Genomic DNA, 18,580 nt, shown 5'->3' with positions numbered 1-18,580 from the left:
TTCAACTGATATATATGAATTTATAGATCGAATAGTAAATAACATCCAGTTGATAAAAATGTTAAGAACATATAGAACAAGTAATTTAACGATGAGATTTTCAAAATATAAATTCTATAACAAGTTATAACATGTCATGATTGGTGGAGCATAAAAGGTAAAACAAAAGGTGGGATGTAAGATTTGTATCCACTTAAAATTGACTAATGTACAATTTGTGCAATTAATTAAGATAAAGCTTGGCTACAAACTTGGATGTAGTCCAACTCCCACTGAAAAAATTAAAATGACAAAATCATTGAATTACATGTTTTTATGTTTTTAACACACTTGTCATATTTCATGTCAATTAGATGTTATTTACTATTTGATTAATAAATTTATTTTTTATGCATAGTTTTAAACTATAAAAATTTGAAATATAAACATTTGATTGATGAAATTGTTATTAATCTTTAATTTTCTGAAAATTTTGCAAATATGGAGGATATATGGAAAAAAAAAAATTATCCAATTGAAGATTTGTCAAAATTTACATCTAACAACTTTTTTGTCACAATTTTGACTCGGTAGAATGTGAGTGATTAACCATCACAACATCACTTACACATGAATCCACAATTTTTTCTTCACCAATACACTTTGTCATATTACAATTTTTCCCCATAAGATATTGAGTGAAGTTGTAATCTTAGACTACATCTAAGTGTTTTTGAGGAGACTACAACTAATAACTTGTTTGGAAGGATGAGGACTAGAGGAGAGTAGAGTAGAAGAAGGGAGAGTAAGTTAAATTACATTGTTTGGATGTTTTTTAGGGGAGAAGGGGAAAGGATTTGGATGGGTTTGGAGGGGTTCTAACCCCTCATTTTTTTTTTTTTTTAATAATTACAACATGTTGCTAATCCTGTAACTCAAACCATTTCCTTTCCAGACCCTGAAGCACTTTGTACATGAAAATGTGCCAATTCAGCTACAAATCCTTTGGCCCCTCATTTTTAATTCCTTCAAATTAAAGAGATTTAGAGGGAGAATAGAATATAAAAATGCTTGACCAAATCAATTATCAAATTTACTTTTACTATATTAATAAAATTACAAACTATGAAAAAACTTAATTACTCCCATTCCATTATTTAATTTTAAAAAATCTAAACAAGATTGAGGATCTATTTTCCCACTTTCACTCTCCTCTCCCTTCTTATTTAATTATATATGGCCACGTCAATCAAAAATCCATATATGAAAGAACCGACTCAGTTTCTAAAAAAAAAAAAAAAAAAACCAACTCGGTTTATCAACAAAGAGAGATGCCAAAATACAATGGCTGTGTTTCCCTCCGTTATTCCGCACAAATTGTGCTCGCGCTTAATTTTTCAGAGCCAAATTCCCAACCAGTTTCATCGGTCTTCCTCTCTTCATCTTGCTCTCTCTCACACACACACAAATGAAACAAAGCAAATCTCAAGCTGGGTTTCGAATCTCACACTGAGTCCAAGTTTGATACAACTCCATCTTTGTAAAAGCATTCCAACTTGGGTTGCAAATCACATTTTGAGCTTTTATCTGTTGAGTTCAACAGTGTGGAACTGAGTTTGTGGCTTATACATATACAATGAATTTGTTTTTTGAACTTTTTGTTCATTGAGAAATTTTATCAAACACAACAAAGGCAACAAACATTCCAAGCTTGCTGCAGCCAAAAATTTACATAAATACTAATAGAGTGAACCCTATCATCTTCTGACTCAATTATTTATTTTTATTTTTTTTAATTAGGTATCCGGATGATGGATATGATCGCATCTGGAACCCTTTACTCTTTGACGAATGGATTCCAATTTCAAGTTCAACCGTTTACTCCCTGAGCAATGATAACGCTTATAATATACCAGATGTAGTGTTGAGGACTGCAGCCAAATCACAAAACTCTACCACTCCGTTGATCTTGTCCTTCAGTCCACCAGATTCTCTTTCACAATGTTACGTTTACTTTCACTTTGCTGAGATTGAGAAGCTTGAAAATGGCCAGCAGAGGGAATTGACAATTTTGTTGAACGGTGAGCGGTATCTGACACAATCTGCTAGACTTGATTATCTAAACTCACGGACCATACTCCCGACTGAGCTGGCAATTATGGGAGAACGGCTTGAATTTTCAATAATTGCAGCTGAGGGAAGTAAGTTTCCTCCAATCCTCAATGCTGTAGAGATTTTTGTGTCAAAGGAGCTCCCAAATAAAACAACTGCCATACAAGATGGTATGCTTTCTTCTCTTTTATATCTTTAATAAGAGACTTCAGTTGCTGATTCAATAAGAGTTCTAACCTTAACTTGGTGACGATGGTCGTTTCAATATCTTTATTCGGGGGTTTTCTTTTCTGAATGAAACATTATAGCTTTAAGTTGTTAGTGTCATATGCTAAATTTAGAAAAGCTTGTTATAGACTTGTGATCATGAGCCTTTGTTTGTTGCCGAATAGATAATGCAAATTTTTAGATAATGGAAATTCTTGTTACAAAACTTTTATCAGAGCCATCATACTTTTACCCCTTTTCAATAGATTGCTATCTATCAACGAAATCTGTGATTCCTCTACACACCAAAAAGTAAAATAAAATCTGTGATTCTGTATGTCTAAAATGCCCAGAATTTTTAAACACGAACCTCAATATTTAAATCAAAATATGAAATCTCTATTTTAAATAGATTCAGGCAATTCCGCTGAATGTTGTGTTAATTGGTTGATTTTCCCAACAATTCCAATCACATAGTAATCATCAATAATATATAGACTTCTCTAGATAAAACATTAACAACATTTAAAAAAAAAAAAAAAAAATTCTTTGGTTAAGTAAACTCCCAAAATAATATTTGAAAAATATACAAAACCCACAATTTAGTTTTCCCTTAAACACTGAACACCCTTGAGTTTAGGTTTTTTTACTTTCAGATTTTGAATGTAACAATTTTCTTTGAGAGAGGGGGCAGGGGTTTGAGTGTAACACTTAATCCTTGTGGTAAGTGTAACTCAAAACCGCTTGTGCCTTGTGGTATTGTTTTATGTGAAAATGCGGTCTTAAATTTTCACATAAAACAAAACTATATGGGGGGTTTTGTGTTATATTGAAATAGCCCAGGGGTTAGTGTGTACAATTGATGTTTTAAAAACAAAACAATACAACAGGGAGGTTAATGTTACACTCAAAATTTTTAGTTTTCCATATTTTATGGAGAAGCCGCATGAGGGTTTTGTGTACTTTTCCCAATAATATTTAAACTTCTAGAACAAAAAGAAAAATTCTCTAAAATTAATTAAGCCCTCAAAATCTCAACTAAGAGTCAACCTATACATGCACGTCTTAAATGATCCTTAAGACTATAAACCCAGACAATTAATTTAAAAAATAATTATAATAATGCATAATTGAGCTATATAGACCATTAAGTAAAATGTGACCCGTAAAAAGTGATTGGGAATCGGTGGACCACCACCTCATTCATTTTTCCTTTTGCCTCTGACTGGTGGTCGTTTGAGTTTAGCTTGTTTGGTATCTCTTGGGTTATGCCTAAACAAGTAGTTGAGTTGCTTGCTTGCTGGCATGGAGGTGTTGGGAGACATAGCGCAGCACCTGTTTGGGAAGTTATTCTGCAGTGTATTATGTGGAGTGCACATAGAGCGGAACAATAGAATCTTTGAAGGGGAGGAGTGTTTTATCATTGAGTTGAAGCAAATTTTCCTTCTATCCTTATTTGAATGGTCTTGCCATACCCTCTATTTTGGATTTCCAAGATTTATGCAGTTTTGGGTAGATTTTTGCTTCCCTTGTACACTCCTTGTGTTCCAGGGAATTTGTTTTTTGTTGTACTTTTATTCTGTTTTTCAATAAAATATTTTATTACTGATAAAAAAAAAGAAAGTAAAAAGTGACTCGCTTGTACAATGAGGTAGGTATAAAAGAGTTGGAAAATAAATGGATACAAAAGTTGTAGAGGTAACTCAAAGACCAAGGGTGCAAAGATTTAGTTACCGATTAAAGTAAAAAATTTAAAACTAAAGAAATAATGATATCTAATATTCAAATGAAGAAGAAGAAGAAGAAACCAAAGTAGGAATCCAGTGAAGGATATAATAATATAACCAAAATAAGATTTAATAACTTCATGTCTTGTTTATTGGGCCTCACAATCAGAAGAATATCCTATGTATTAGTTCCATGAAAGGGTCATGTATAACCTTCACAACCACCACCAACATATCCTCCACAACACCATATATAAGAACAACATAATCCATATCACAGTCCATGCATTGCCTCTATGAACATGGTCCTTGAAATCATTTATGAGCTATAATCAAGAAAGAGTAGTTTATCCATTATTTAAAATAAAACATATTTAGGTTTGTTCACAATGCAAAAGAATGTTTCAAACGAAACATAAAAATCTAGGAATAATGACAAAATGCAAAGCGTGCACACACATATATTTTATGACATGGAATCTCACTAAGGTAGGGTCTTTTGGATCCACCCCTAGGGAATAAACCACGGATACACGACCCCAACCTATAGAACCGTGTATCAAGTAATCTAGGAAAACTCCTAGTGGGAATTGAACATAAGATGTTTAGGTCTACAACTCATCCCAAACCTACAAATAATTCTTGAGGACAACAACGGATAGGTAGACACGAAATTAGACATGAAATGACACGCATTGACTAACTCAAGGATTTACAAAGAAGGAATAAATAAGAGCATGATGGGTAAAATTCTACTTACCTTAACCACATAAACCAAATAAGCAAAACAATCTTGCACAAGAAGTTAGAAAGATCTTTGGAGCCTAAACCAAGAAACATAATACTGTCTAATTATGATATATATAATCTTACACTTATGCTATCACTTTATGTAAAATATCTCTTAACTCCAAAATCCCCTATTACTATTTTTTTTTTCACTAATAACCATTTAGTTTATTAAATTAATATGTAACTAACCTTAAGAATTGTCAAAAGTCGATTTGGATCTTCAATTCCATATAACTACTGTCCATTTTGAGTTCCTTAGCTTTGATGTACAAAAACACCAAATTAAGGTAAGATCCCCTGTTAATTGCAACTCTAAAATATAATTTTTCAAAAAAGTTGATCACCCCATCAAATAAATGTTCAAAACTACAATTGGGTTTCATGTATATCACCTTCGATTTGAAATCAAAATAGTCAGATCATCAAAATCCCTAAATAATAACTTGCTTTTTGACTCTATTGAACCCTCCATGGTATGTAATCCAGCATATTCTTTCAAGATTTGATTTTAACTTTACTTAATTCTCAATACTTTAGTGGAAATTTAATTAATTATAATAGAAATCTCCAAGTTATTTCACAAATATGATGAATTGAAATTGTATCATAAGTTGCATTGTTACTTGCCACCATAGTATGTGCAACTGTATTTACCAACAAAAGAAAACCATAGTATTTGCAACCATTGGTAATTTGCTTTGCTAATCATGCATGCTACCTTCAGACAATTCATCATCTCTGCAAAGGCATGTGTTCAACTGCTGCAAATTTTGGAACTAGCTTTTACTTTTCATATTTCTATATGATTTTGTATTTCAAACTCACGCTCCTCTTTCCCACTCTCTTTTAGAATAATCATCTATGAATTCTTGTTTTCAATTAAAAATAATAGTTGAAGCCATCGTGGAAATCAAGAAACTGTACAAGTTGACTAGAAATTGGCAAGGCGATCCATGTGTCCCGAGGGAATACTCATGGGATGGTTTGCACTGCAGTTACATCTATACCATTCCAAGTATTATATCAGTGTAAGTGCACTTCCAAAGCATCATAACTTGTGTTCAGGCTTGCTGTGAAATTCCAATCAATATATCATCTGAAGGGAAAAGTATCCTCTTTAACTTGTAGGCATCACATAAAAATAAAATAGACCATTGTATAAACTGATATGAACTATGATGCGTCATTTTAGGAAATGGGATATTGGAACAGATTCCTTTCACACGCAATAATAGAGTGGACCAAAAGTAATGTCATGTTTTATGATATTTAACTGAATTTACTTCATTGTGATTGAATGTTCAACCACATAGCACCTCCCTTGGTCCGTGGGTGCTGACTAATTGCATGAGATTAATTTTATTTGGATTGCAAATCATCTTCCAAAAATTCAATTCCTCTTCCTTTTTCCATAATGACAAACAGGAACTTGAGCTCAAGCAATTTGACTGGGAAGATTGCAACTTCATTCTTGAATCTCAAAGCAATAGAGTCCTTGTGAGTCTTAATTTGAATTGTGGTTGATATGTTGCATTTGGTTACTATACTATTGTACTAGCTAGATACTGGCTGTTCCAGCAACACCATCTATACAATTGTGTTATATGCAAGTTCAGTATCAGGTTTCCAGAACAGAAAACTATTTTTTAACTTAACATTTCTGTATATGTTTTCTAAAGATCTTGCTAACTCTTCTTTCAGGGATTTGTCATACAATGACTTAACTGGGCCACTGCCAGAATTTTTGGCACAACTGCCAAATTTGTACACTCTGTAAGTTTTTGAGATTTGATCATGGTATTGCAACGTAAATTTTCATCTAGGGAAATTGAGGTCATCTGCCTAACACTATCTCTTCAGTGATTTGCGTGGGAACAAGTTCACAGGTTCAATTCCTGAGGATCTTCTGCAGAAGTCCAGGGATGGGACGTTGGTGTTGAGGTTATCTTATCTTCCTTCATAATTCCTTTTGCTTCTTAATTCTAATTTCACTTGGTCATTTTCTTTTGTTTTTGTTTTTTTTTTTTTTTTTCTCTCTCTCTTCCTTATATATAACTACTTTTGTGTGCCTAATACTAGAAAATACTTGTTCACTTATATGTACGTAAAATCTTAGGAGTATCTCATTTATTTTTCCAAAATCAATTTTTATTCTATAAAGACAGCAAAATTAATGTTTAATCACTTACTTACCATGGCATACTACCTTGATTCACCCTATGCAAGTGTGAACGAAAATCCAGATCCTTGTCAGTCAGTTGCATGCAAGAGAGGGAAGAAAAAGGAGTTTGTTATTCCAGTTGTTGCATCGTCCACAGCAGCAGTCCTGCTCCTTCTGTTCATCTTTAGTGGTCTGGCTATCTATAAACAGAAAAGACATGGAGGTATTTCTTTCTTGTAATTGCTAACACAATTGATTGATTGACGTCGTTTAGAAAAGATGCAGTACCCAATCCTAGCCAGTCTTATTTTTCCTGTGATACACCAATGCCTTTAAGATGGTTATGAAAGTAAAACGAACATTGTTTAATTCTCACCAGAGGCAATTGTGACCAACCACACGACACGGTCGTGATGGCAATATTATGCAATTGATTGACAATAATAAATACACCCACATACCACTTCAACATGTGAAAAAGGGGTAAATGCACTCATTTCTCTTCATGCAATGCTTTGGTATGAATTCATGACTCGGTGGTGCTCTAAGTAGTTTTATTGTGTCAGTGGGTAGTATTCTTCAACTGTTGTTGCCTTTTTTACTGGACTGATAAAAAAATATTAATAACAATAATGACTACATCCATGGCAGGTTGGCAAGAATTCTAGTAGTTATATAAGATCTCAAGATTGAATGCATAGGGTTATCATATTAATGGCGTGCACTAATGCATTGCATTCTTTCCTTGGATGGGAATAGCTTCCCATATAAGGTATTGCCTACCTAAATATAAGTGATCTTTCTGCAAAAGGCTCTGTTAAAAATTTAGACCCAGGATGATTAATTTTAAGCCAAATTTACCAACTTGATTAATTAAGCCAATTATGCAGAGGCCCAATTCAGTTTATGATGGACCCAATCATACTGCAAAAATAAAGTACTGGTTAGTTTAATCTTCTTAGCGTTGACATGACCAAATATTGCTTATATAATTGGGATAGTAAGGTAGTTTATGTAGAATCCTAGCAAGCCACATTTGGAAGATTTTTGCATCCTACAATATGTTAAGGATATTATCTAGTCTAGGGATTCTTTGTGAAGTTGGTTTTTCCACCGCTGATTGTGCTGGAGATATTTCAACACGTAAGTCCACAACTGGATATGTGTTCAATTCTAGTTGGGGACAATATCTTGGTGTAGCTAGCGACAACCAACAATGTCTCTCTCAAATAAAGTAGAGAATAAAGTTGGCAGCACAGAATGTGTTTCATGCTTGGACGAAGTAGTTGAGGTACATCATCATTTTATTTGAGAAAATATACTAAAAGGTTATATTCAAGAAGATATAGCAGTTATATTCATGAAGGGATAATCTATCTTTAAGTTCTCCAAATTTTGATGGCAGCTCAACGCCATGAGAAAGTAGTTGGTGTTGATGGGGACTACGTAAGAGTTAGCATTGACCCTATCAATAGGTCAATGCTTTGTTCTTGAATGTGTGCTATTTTGTGTTTGCATGTGTTTAGAGTAGCTGCAAAATAAGTTAGGGATAATATCTCACTTTAGTGAGTGGATGGTTGTCTTTGGCATTCAATGGCTTAGGAATACATAAGCAACTTGGGCATAACATTTTAGATGATGGGATGTAAATGAACCGAGTATTTTATGAACAACTCAAACTCAACTAGGGAAACTTGTTTATATTCATATATTTATCATATGAGCCAAGCTCAAGCCTAAGTTTAGACTTGGACTATTAAATGAGTTAAGTTCAAACATAATAATTCGTTCATGAACAATCTCATAAGTCTAAAGGTTGATTTAAGTATACATTGATAAAAATTGATTGTCCTAAAAGCTTGAACTTTTAGGAATTAACGAATTTAGTCATTTAATCTAACACTCCCATGTGGTCCACCTGAGCTGCCCTTAAATGGGGCCTAAAACTTGTTTTTTTTTTTTTTTTTTTTAATTTTAATTATTTTAAATGAGAGGTAATGTGGAGACAAGGGATTGAACCCAATTCCTCATACCATGATAAATTATAAATTATCTGAATATTTTAAATTATTAGGAAATTGTGAATTTAATAATTTAATCTCATATATATAATGTTGGCATTTGAGCCCATGAGGATTCCAAGATAGGCACTCATGTAGGAAACCTATTCCATTAGGGTTTTTTTGGTGACAACATAAATAATAGTACATAATCCTTAGTTTACACGACAATCATTTGAACGTACGTTTACATTCAAAAAATCAAAGAGGCACGAAAACTCTCATCAAGCTTTGTCTAGTCTTAGGGTTCCATCATCAAAGCCTTGGGTCTTAATAGCCTAGGAACATCAAGTAGAAGGCTCGTATTTGTGGTTTCTACTAACCAGGAAGCCATTAGAGATTGTGTGAAAGGCTATAGAGTTTGTGGAAAAAGTTGTGGTAGATCCATTTCCATGGCATTGAGTTTTGCTTAGGGTTTGATACCAAACCCAAGAGATAAAGTACCAAAAACCTTTGATTTACAACATGAGAACATGTTTGTATGCTTTTCCTTTATATAATGATTCATATTCATATGCATACATGTGTATATAGTTTTATAAACTTGAAATTGGATATAGTAAGTTTTTAAATAAGTTTATAAGATATTAAATTATTATTTATAATTTATTGAGAATATAAATAGTCCATCTGTATTACAAATTATATATGACTTTTAACAATATAGGTTTGGTGAATTTAATTATTAGCATATATTTGTGAAGAGATAAAACATTTTAGTTGGGTTCTTTAATTATTATATATGGGAGAAGAACAAGTTAATCAAGTAGCTTGTGAACAAGTTAAGACTTGTTCGACAAGAAAATGGACAAAGCTGGGATATGTAATCTAGTTTGCCAATGAGCTCAAGCTCGAAATGTGTTCAAAATAAATTAAAACTAACAATTCTGAACTTTTGATACTCTCATTTACAACCCTATCTAGATGCGAAATAGCTGCTTTGTTGACTTTGTATCTTTGAATATTCAACCTTTTGCAAGTAGTTCTGGGAAGTTTCGGAAGCCTATCTAAGCATAGCGTTTAATGTTACTGTACTCACGTTGAGCCATATCAGCATTCACTTCATTATCCTTTTTCTTTCCAATTTTCCTATAATTGTTTTTTAACATTTACTTTTCTTTTTTTTAAATAATTGCATTTTCTCCAACTTTTCTCATGCATTTACCTTTTCATCTCCCCGCTATTCTCAACCTTAATATCACTTTTCATCTTTCTTTATATTGTCTCTTCATCTTTCCCTCTCTTACCTTTTTCATCTCTCCACTATTCTCAACCTTAATGTCACTATTCATCTTTCCATTCATTTTCCTTTATTTTGTCTCTTCATATTCACACCATCTTCTATAAATATATTTTTCTCTCTTCCATCTCTCTCTCTCTCTCTCTCTCTCACACACACACACACAACAATTTTTGGAGTATTTTTTATTTCTGCATCTTTGCTTAAGTTGATAAATTTTTGTGTTTGTTATAACTCTACGTTGGGTTGGTACGATTTAGTTTTGTGTTTTATTTATTTATTTTTTTTGTTCTCTTTGATTGTTAAATATTATACTATTGCGTTTAAAAAAAAAAAATTAAAAAGATAATATATAAGAATATCATATATATTATTCTATTACATAACATGATTTGGTTAATTTGGTGTTTACTATATATATATATATATATTATATTTTTACATTTTTAATCTTTTCATCTTATTTTATTCAATATTTAAACTCAGTCACATCCTCCATATAATTAAATTATTTATATTTTATTTTTTTAATTAAACATATAATATTTTATTTAAATTTAAATAAATTAAATTGTACTCACTTTTTTTAACATTTACACTTTTTCAAACCTTTCTCTTTCCCTTTACATTTTCATCTCCCCACTACCCTCTCTCTTAATAGCACTCTTCATCTTTCCCTTTATTTTGTTTCTTCTTATTGCTATCCTTTTAGTATAAATTTGGCATTCTCTTTTCCATTATATGCACAATTTGTCTTCACAAAAAAATTTATTTCTCTCTTTCTCTCTCAATTTTTGGTGATATATATATATATATATATTGCATCTTTGCTTTATATGATTTAAATAATTTGGTATTTATTTAGAGATAATTAATTTGGTGTTTATTGTTATATCTTTTATTTTTACTTTATTTCTTCTCATATTATTTTATTCAAGTTAATTATTATTGTTGAATTAATATATTAGATTGTATATTTTTTAAAAGTCAATATATTAACTTGAAAGAAGATGAAAAACCAACTATTAACCAATAGTAACTAAAACAATAATATTATCACGTGCAATGCGCGAGTCTACGATTAGTTACTAATAAAACTTCTCTTTTGTAGAGAACTCATTTTTGCATTCTGTTTGACTATAGTGAGACTAATTAAAAAATATTTGATTATAAAATTTATTATTCTGAAAAAAAAATTAATACAAAATTTCAATAGGGAACTCATGCTAAAATGCAAAAGATGCAGACAATCATGCAATTCAAGACTTCCTCTAGCTTTACCACGGACAATACATGTTGAGAAACCTTAACCTAAATATGGTAAACTGTTACTGCGTATGGATTTGGGGCCACACAAGCGTGAGCATTTACTGGCATCCCCAACCTAGGATAAGTGGACTCCATATTAATCCTAGTAACAATAACATGTGAGATAAAATAGATTTGAGGACACAAACATAAGAGATTTAGAACATAAACTCTGCATATTCTCACGCAACACCAAAACATTTTTTTGATAGTTTTATTGAAAATCTTCCTTACTGTAGGTATGGTTACCAAATCCAATATCAGATCAAAGAATCAAAGGTATAGCTACTCTGAGGTTGTGAGCATTACTAATAACTTCGAAACCATCATTGGAGGAGGAGGATTTGGTAAAGTGTACCTTGGTAAACTGAAAGATGAAGTTCAAGTAGCTGTTAAATTGCTCTCTCCTTCATCAAACCAAGGCTATAAGGAATTTCAAGCTGAGGTTATATAGAAAATTGCAGCCAGTTTCTGAATTGCTTAAATTATTATTATTATTTTTTTTTAAATTGAAACTGTGAATCTGTAATTAAATGGGACATGCAACTAAAGATTTTCATCCAACTAAACTAAAGAACTGGTTTGAAATATAGGCACAACTCTTGATGATTGTTCATCATAGAAACTTGGTTTCTCTTGTTGGATACTGTGACGAGGATGACCAGAAGGCCCTCATATATGAGTATATGGAAAATGGCAATTTGCACCAGCATTTATCAGGTATTTACCATTTACCATTTGTGTTCAAAGGCTCTTCATCCTATGACTTATCATAGTTTACCTTTATCATATCAAAAGCATGACTTTTAATATTGGGCAAGACCTGGTTTGAATTCCAAAACTGCACTTGGTGGGCTTTTAGTAAGAGCAAACCACCAAACAAGGTGCTAGTCATATCAAATGCTTGCCAAATAATTTCCAGTAGGCTGTCCCATTTGGCCTGATCTTAGCATGAAAATGATAACTTCTTATGAAAATGAAACTAGGCCTTACCCCATCCCATGGTGAAACACCCATGCAACAAACTAAACATATTAAGATGTGGAGAGAGAGAGAAGCTAGGTTAAAAAGCCTAAGAATTAATCAGAGGTCCAGCTAATCTTTTCACGATACAAAAATTTGAAAATTCTAATCATCCGACCAATTAAAACAGACAAAACGGGGGATGGGTGAGGTACCAACTAGCTATTATAAGCTTTATACAACTGAATTGCTATTGCAATTGCTATTTGATACTATTTGGATTAGGAATGCATATGTTTGATGAGCATCTTACAATTATTATTTCTTTTGCCTTGAATTTGCAAAACAATGCCTTTTCCAATAAAACCTAACTAACAGTTATATTCGTATATTTTTCCTGTAGTGAAAAACACAAATGTGATGACTTGGAATGAGAGACTTAATATTGCAGTGGATGCAGCGCATGGTTCGCAAACAAATCGATTACATTATTATTGATCTTTAATACCTTTTGGGATTTTTTTTTTTTTAATAAAAATTATTGCTTAGACTTAACGATGGATTATTGGTGGAGTTGTAGGGTTAGAGTATCTTCATAATGGTTGCAAGCCGCCTATAATTCATAGAGATTTGAAAACTTCCAACATTTTATTGACTGGACATATGCAAGCCAAGATAGCTGATTTTGGGTTGTCTAGAATCTTTGCAACTGAAAGTGACTCTCACGTGTCCACTTGCCTAGCTGGCACATTAGGATACCTTGATCCAGAGTAAGTGTTTATACTTACTAGTTGATATACCTTTTTTATTTTTATTTTTTTTATGTTGGAGTTGGAATGTAACTAGTGAAGATAAAGATGCCTTGAAGATGACCATGAAGACAATTACATATGGATCAAACAATGAACATGCAAATTGAGAGCAAACAACAACGATTAATGAATGCCAAAAGACAATAAGGGCCTAAGAAGGCTGCATCAGTGACCAAGGAGAAGTTGTTATAGGCTGAGGGCCTAAGAAGGTTGCATCAGTGACCAAGGAGAAGCTGTTATAGGCTAAGGACCATTGGCAACGAAATAGAGTTGTGATGAAGCATATGAATGAGTTAATGAATATCATAGATGGTGAACTCAATGAGCAAAATGTCAAATTTTATTATTATTATTATTTTGGTGATTTGAGGCTTGGGAGCCTCAAATGAGGAAACGAAATGAACCTAGTGGTTGAAGGCTTATTATGAGTTAAGGATCCAGACATCCTAGGTTTGATTTTTACTAGGAGTACCCCTGGATCACTTGATACACATTTCTGGCAGTTGGGATCGTATATCTGTGGTTTATTCCCTAGTGGTAGGTCCAAAGGGTCCTCCCTTGGTGAGGTTCCACGTTATTAAAAAATAAAAATCAGAATCTATGGGAAAAACAAAGTGGGACACATTTGGTTGTAAAATGTCAACTCTGGTCACTAGTCAAAGTCAAAATGAAAGTCAAGTGTCAAAGCTAGTCCACAATCTTTTTTAAACCAAAATTCAACTGTCCAATCTAGTTCAAAGATCCAAGTTTGAATTGATCAAGCAATCCACCCATCAAACTGATCTGAGCTCAATTTGTGTAACATCAAATATTCAATTCAACCCAACCCGACTAGATTCTTGACATAGCATGATGAACTAAGAAGATAGGCTGACGTGGAAGCTGAGGTGACACATGAATGCTAATGTGGCATAACTAATGTGGCATTGGTGTTAACATGGCAAATATGGTTTGTTTTGGAGAAAACATATGTATCGGTTATTGAAATTAACCCTAACATATAACATATAATTGATATATATAGGTCTACATGTAGCTTACTCTTTTGCCCCTAGTTTTATACTCATAATACTCCCCCTCAAGCTAGAGAGTATATATTGTACAATTCTAGCTTGTTACATAATAAACCCAAACAAGTCTTACATAAAGCTTTGGTAAACATATCAGCAATTTGAACTCTTGTAGATAGCAATTACACCACTTTGACTTTCTCTCAAGTAATATGACAATATACTTCTATATGATTGGTTCACTCATGGAGCACAGGATTGGAAGCAATGTGAATTGATGCTTGATTATCACAGTGCATAGTCATAGGCAACTTCACAACAAATTTTAATTCCTCAAGTAAATGCTTAATCCACATAAGCTCACATGATGTGAGTGCCATGGATCTATACTCAGCTTCTGCACTAGATCTAGCAAGAACAATTTGTTTCTTACTTCTCCAAGTAATCAGGTTTCCTCCCAAAAAAGTGCAATATCCAATAGTGGATTTTCTATCTAATAGTGATCTTGCCCAATCAGCATCAGTATAGGCTTCTATCCGTAGGTGACCATTAGCTTTATACAAAAGACAATAACCTGGATGTGATTAATACCTCACAATCCAAATAATTGCCTCCCAATATGGAAGGCGATGATGTTTCATATACTGGCTCAAAACACTAACTACAAATGATATATCTAGGCAAGTAATGGTGAGATAGTTTAGTTTACCAACCAAACAATGATATCTCTCAGGATTAGATAATAGCTCCCCCTGATCTTCAATTTGACATTAAGATTCATAGGAGTCTTCACTGGTTTAGATCCCAACAAGCTAGTTTCTTCCAAAATATCCAATACATAATTTCTTTATGATAGACTGATGCCTTCTTCAAATCGTGCTACCTTAATACCGTAGTTTACCCAAATCTTTAGTTCAAAAGGAGTTTTGCAGGTATCACTTCAAATCATCAATACCCTTCTTGTCATCACCAGTGATTATAATATCATCAACATATACTATCATCAAAATCTTTCCTTGTAGAGGTATGAGAAAACATAAAGTGATCAGAATGACAACGTTGCAATCCAAACTTTAACTCTGCTTCACTGAATTTACTAAACACAGAGGGATCAAAATGACCATAAGAGACAAATTTAGAGATAGGTTGAGATGTAAAAGTTCGCTTACCTTTACGCAGAGCAATGGGAAGAGAGTCGGGATCAGGAGGCAGATCAATGTTGAAAAAAAAGTTAAATCAACATTCATCTGTCACCGCAACCACACAAATAATTCCAAAGCAATACGAAATATTTAAACTTAGCGTTGTAAATCAACCCAGGGCTACCCAATGATGAACATAGAAAGGCCAACAAGTAGAAAATAAAGACAAATCGGTACCTAAGGTTAAAATTCCGCTAGCGGCACGAAGTTGGAGCTATGGCTGGTGGCGAAAAATTGTGCAAGTGGGTTGTCAGAGAGACAAGACTAGAACTGGTCGGTGGTTATCGATAGCGAAAAGTGGGTGGGTGGGAGTTGTTGGCACCAGAAGGTGGGTGAGTGGTAGTCGTGAGGTTAACGATAGAGAGTGGCTAACCTTGCTCTGATACCATGTTTTGGAGAAAAAATATGTATCAAGTTATTAGAATTAACCCTAAAATATAACATATTATTGATATATAAAGGTCTACATGCAGTTTACTCTTTTGCCCCTAGTTTTATACTCATAACATGGTTGATGACATGGCCTTGGAGTTGATGTGGCACGTTTTTGGAGGTTGACACAAGGCATAGGTATAGAGGGCGAGTGTGTGGAGGTAGGTCACTGGCATATGAAGAGTCCAAAAGGCATGTGGTAGTGCATGGGCATGTGAGAGCAAAAGCTAAAACTTTGAACAAGGCATGATGTGTTTGATGACCGCGATTCTTTCATGGTTGAGTAAATCAATGAAGGAGCATCCCAAGGGCAGTGGTAGTGGGCAAAATAGAGGTGGTTCCAATAGCAGCAATGGTGCCATGGCTATCTATCAGCTTCTAATGGCATCAAAAGTTTCTAAATATTTAGGAATAAATGTTTAGGTTTTAATTTTATGTATATTGGAAAACCGAGTACAAAAACATGTTTAGTTTAAGATATTTAAGTCTTAGAACAATGTTAGACATTGCTCAAGTTAATCCAAGTCAAGATTTAAGAACAATTAGGTTACAGAAAGAAGAATTCAGAAATTACAAGGATCGACCAATCAAGAGATGGGTTCGATTGATCAAAACTCGGCAGATTTTAAATCAGGTCCAAAAGCCCGGGAAATGTTTAAGGTTTGAGTCCAACACTGCTAGGTATAAAAGGAAAACCCTAATTCAAGTTTTAGAAGTCTTGTGGGTTACTCTTGTGAGATCTGTGAGGTTCTGTAACCTTCTAATTCAACAAGCATCTACCGAAAAGAAGATCCAATCACAAGAACCAGTAAATATAAGTTGTTGTATACAAGATCAACTGCTGTAAGTAAGATCTCAAGTCACAAATGAGGCTGTTTGTGTGCAACAAATTTAGATAAAAGAGTTCATGGATTTGGAGCTACATGTAGTCACATGAGTAAGTACTACAAGAGGCAGCATTAGATTTAGGAAAAAATCTATTGTAAAACTTCCATTCTATATGGTAAATTTTTTGCCTTGAGGATTGTTTAGGTTAATTCCTTCCCAGGTTTTTTACCTTGAAACTGGACGGCTTCATTGGTTTTCTTGGGTCATCATATCGCCTGTCTTCTATACTTTTCCACACTTAGTGATATAATTGTTTGTGTTTAACCTAGATCTAAATAATAAACCTAAGTAACAATTTAAGTAATTAATTAGGTTAAACAATCTAAGTTTACATGGGTCTAAACAAACAAACAAAATGTCTTTGGTAATGATGATTGATCTATTCCAAAGAGGATTAGAGCGTGGTGGAGCTTGACCAAAAAAGACAAAGGCAAGAGCACGAAGAAAGATAGGATTGCACTAAAACGCCCAACAACACTTTAGAATTAGAGTTGTGGCGCTCATACCACGATAGATATTATGAAAATCTAAAAAGAGAGAAAGAAATAGTATAAAGAGAAGAGAGAGAATGCAATGATTACGTGGTTTGGTCTAATGGCCTATATCCATGGAAGAATCCCTTGATATGATAGTTCATCTTCAATATAATCTCAATTCTATGCTATAGGGAATTTTCAGTAGGGTATAAATATGGTTTAGAATCTAGGGCCGATTATATAATTGGGCTTCTTGGGCTAATACACATAAAACTAATATCTATAAATTCAACTATATAAAAACACCAACTGCAACTAGATATAATGGAAGTAATAACCTGTTGAATTAAATCAAGTTATGGATTTATTGTCTTGATCCGATTGCCTTGTGTTTTACATACAGATATCAAGCATCTGGAAACTTCAGTAAAAAAAGTGATGTCTATAGCTTCGGTATTGTTTTGCTTGAACTAATCACTGGTCGGCCTGCAATAATGAGAGGACTTGAGAAAAACACTCACATACTTGACTGGATTTATCCAATAATTGAAAGCGGGGATATTCAAAGTGTTGTTGATCCAAGGTTACAAGGAAAATTCCACACCAATTCTGCCTGGAAAGCTGTGGAGATTGCCTTGTCATGCATACCACCAATTGCAAGCCAAAGGCCAGACATCAGTCAAGTATTAGCAGAACTAAAAGAATGTTTGGCTTTGGAGATGACTAATGCAAGCCTAGCAACTGAGCGTAATATGGCATCTTCAAGCATTCCACTTGAAACATCCTACTTAGAGCTTGAATCAGATATTGCTGCCCTTGCTAGGTAGTTGTTAAACAAAATGTTTGTGGTCAAGTTTTCCTTACATGCGATATGCTCATATGATAAATTTCTAGAATTACATTGGTAGTTCAACAATTTCTTTTATTCTTGTTTAATGTTTTGTATCTCTTTCAATTAAGTACGAATGATGTAATACGATGTATTTCTGTTGTTTTTGATGGGCATATCGATACAATGATGTAAAATTTTATTATGAATGAGTTTATATTATTATTATTTATTTATTTATTTATTATTATTATTATTATTATTATGTATATCTGTTGTCAACTCCTACTATCACCAGGTCTGTCTCTCACACACTTTCTCACGGTATGCCCCTTGGACCTTAGCCCTTAAGGCTTGGGTTCTAGTGGCAGACTCTTTTTAG

At 33.4% G+C, this 18,580-nt stretch overlaps 1 protein-coding gene across 6 annotated transcripts; it reads left to right on the top strand.

The window, feature by feature from the left end:
* The first annotated feature begins 1,261 nt into the window (after positions 1–1,261).
* On the top strand, positions 1,262–18,389 carry LOC112024438 (putative leucine-rich repeat receptor-like serine/threonine-protein kinase At2g19230). 6 transcript variants are annotated; one of them, XM_024057073.2, is made up of 12 exons: positions 1,262–1,406; positions 1,780–2,261; positions 5,710–5,845; positions 6,243–6,314; positions 6,519–6,590; positions 6,678–6,758; positions 7,044–7,201; positions 11,826–12,031; positions 12,180–12,306; positions 12,953–13,015; positions 13,130–13,319; positions 17,773–18,389. In XM_024057073.2, the coding sequence occupies exons 1-12, from the start codon at positions 1,324–1,326 to the stop codon at positions 18,194–18,196; spliced, it is 2,094 nt and encodes a 697-aa protein (XP_023912841.2). In that variant the 5' UTR covers positions 1,262–1,323; the 3' UTR covers positions 18,197–18,389. The 6 variants fall into 6 exon arrangements, with proteins under 6 accessions (XP_023912841.2, XP_065631535.1, XP_023912843.2 ...); XM_065775463.1 differs by having other exon boundaries at positions 1,262–1,568; XM_024057075.2 differs by lacking the exon at positions 17,773–18,389 and adding an exon at positions 13,407–13,995 and having other exon boundaries at positions 1,262–1,568.
* Positions 18,390–18,580: the final 191 nt, after the last annotated feature.

This window comes from Quercus suber, unplaced genomic scaffold (assembly GCF_002906115.3).
Source record: "Quercus suber isolate HL8 unplaced genomic scaffold, Cork oak 2.0 scaffold_112, whole genome shotgun sequence".
NCBI lineage: Eukaryota > Viridiplantae > Streptophyta > Magnoliopsida > Fagales > Fagaceae > Quercus > Quercus suber.
Note: the sequence above shows the minus strand (reverse complement) of the source record. Positions and strands in the feature narration are given on the sequence as shown.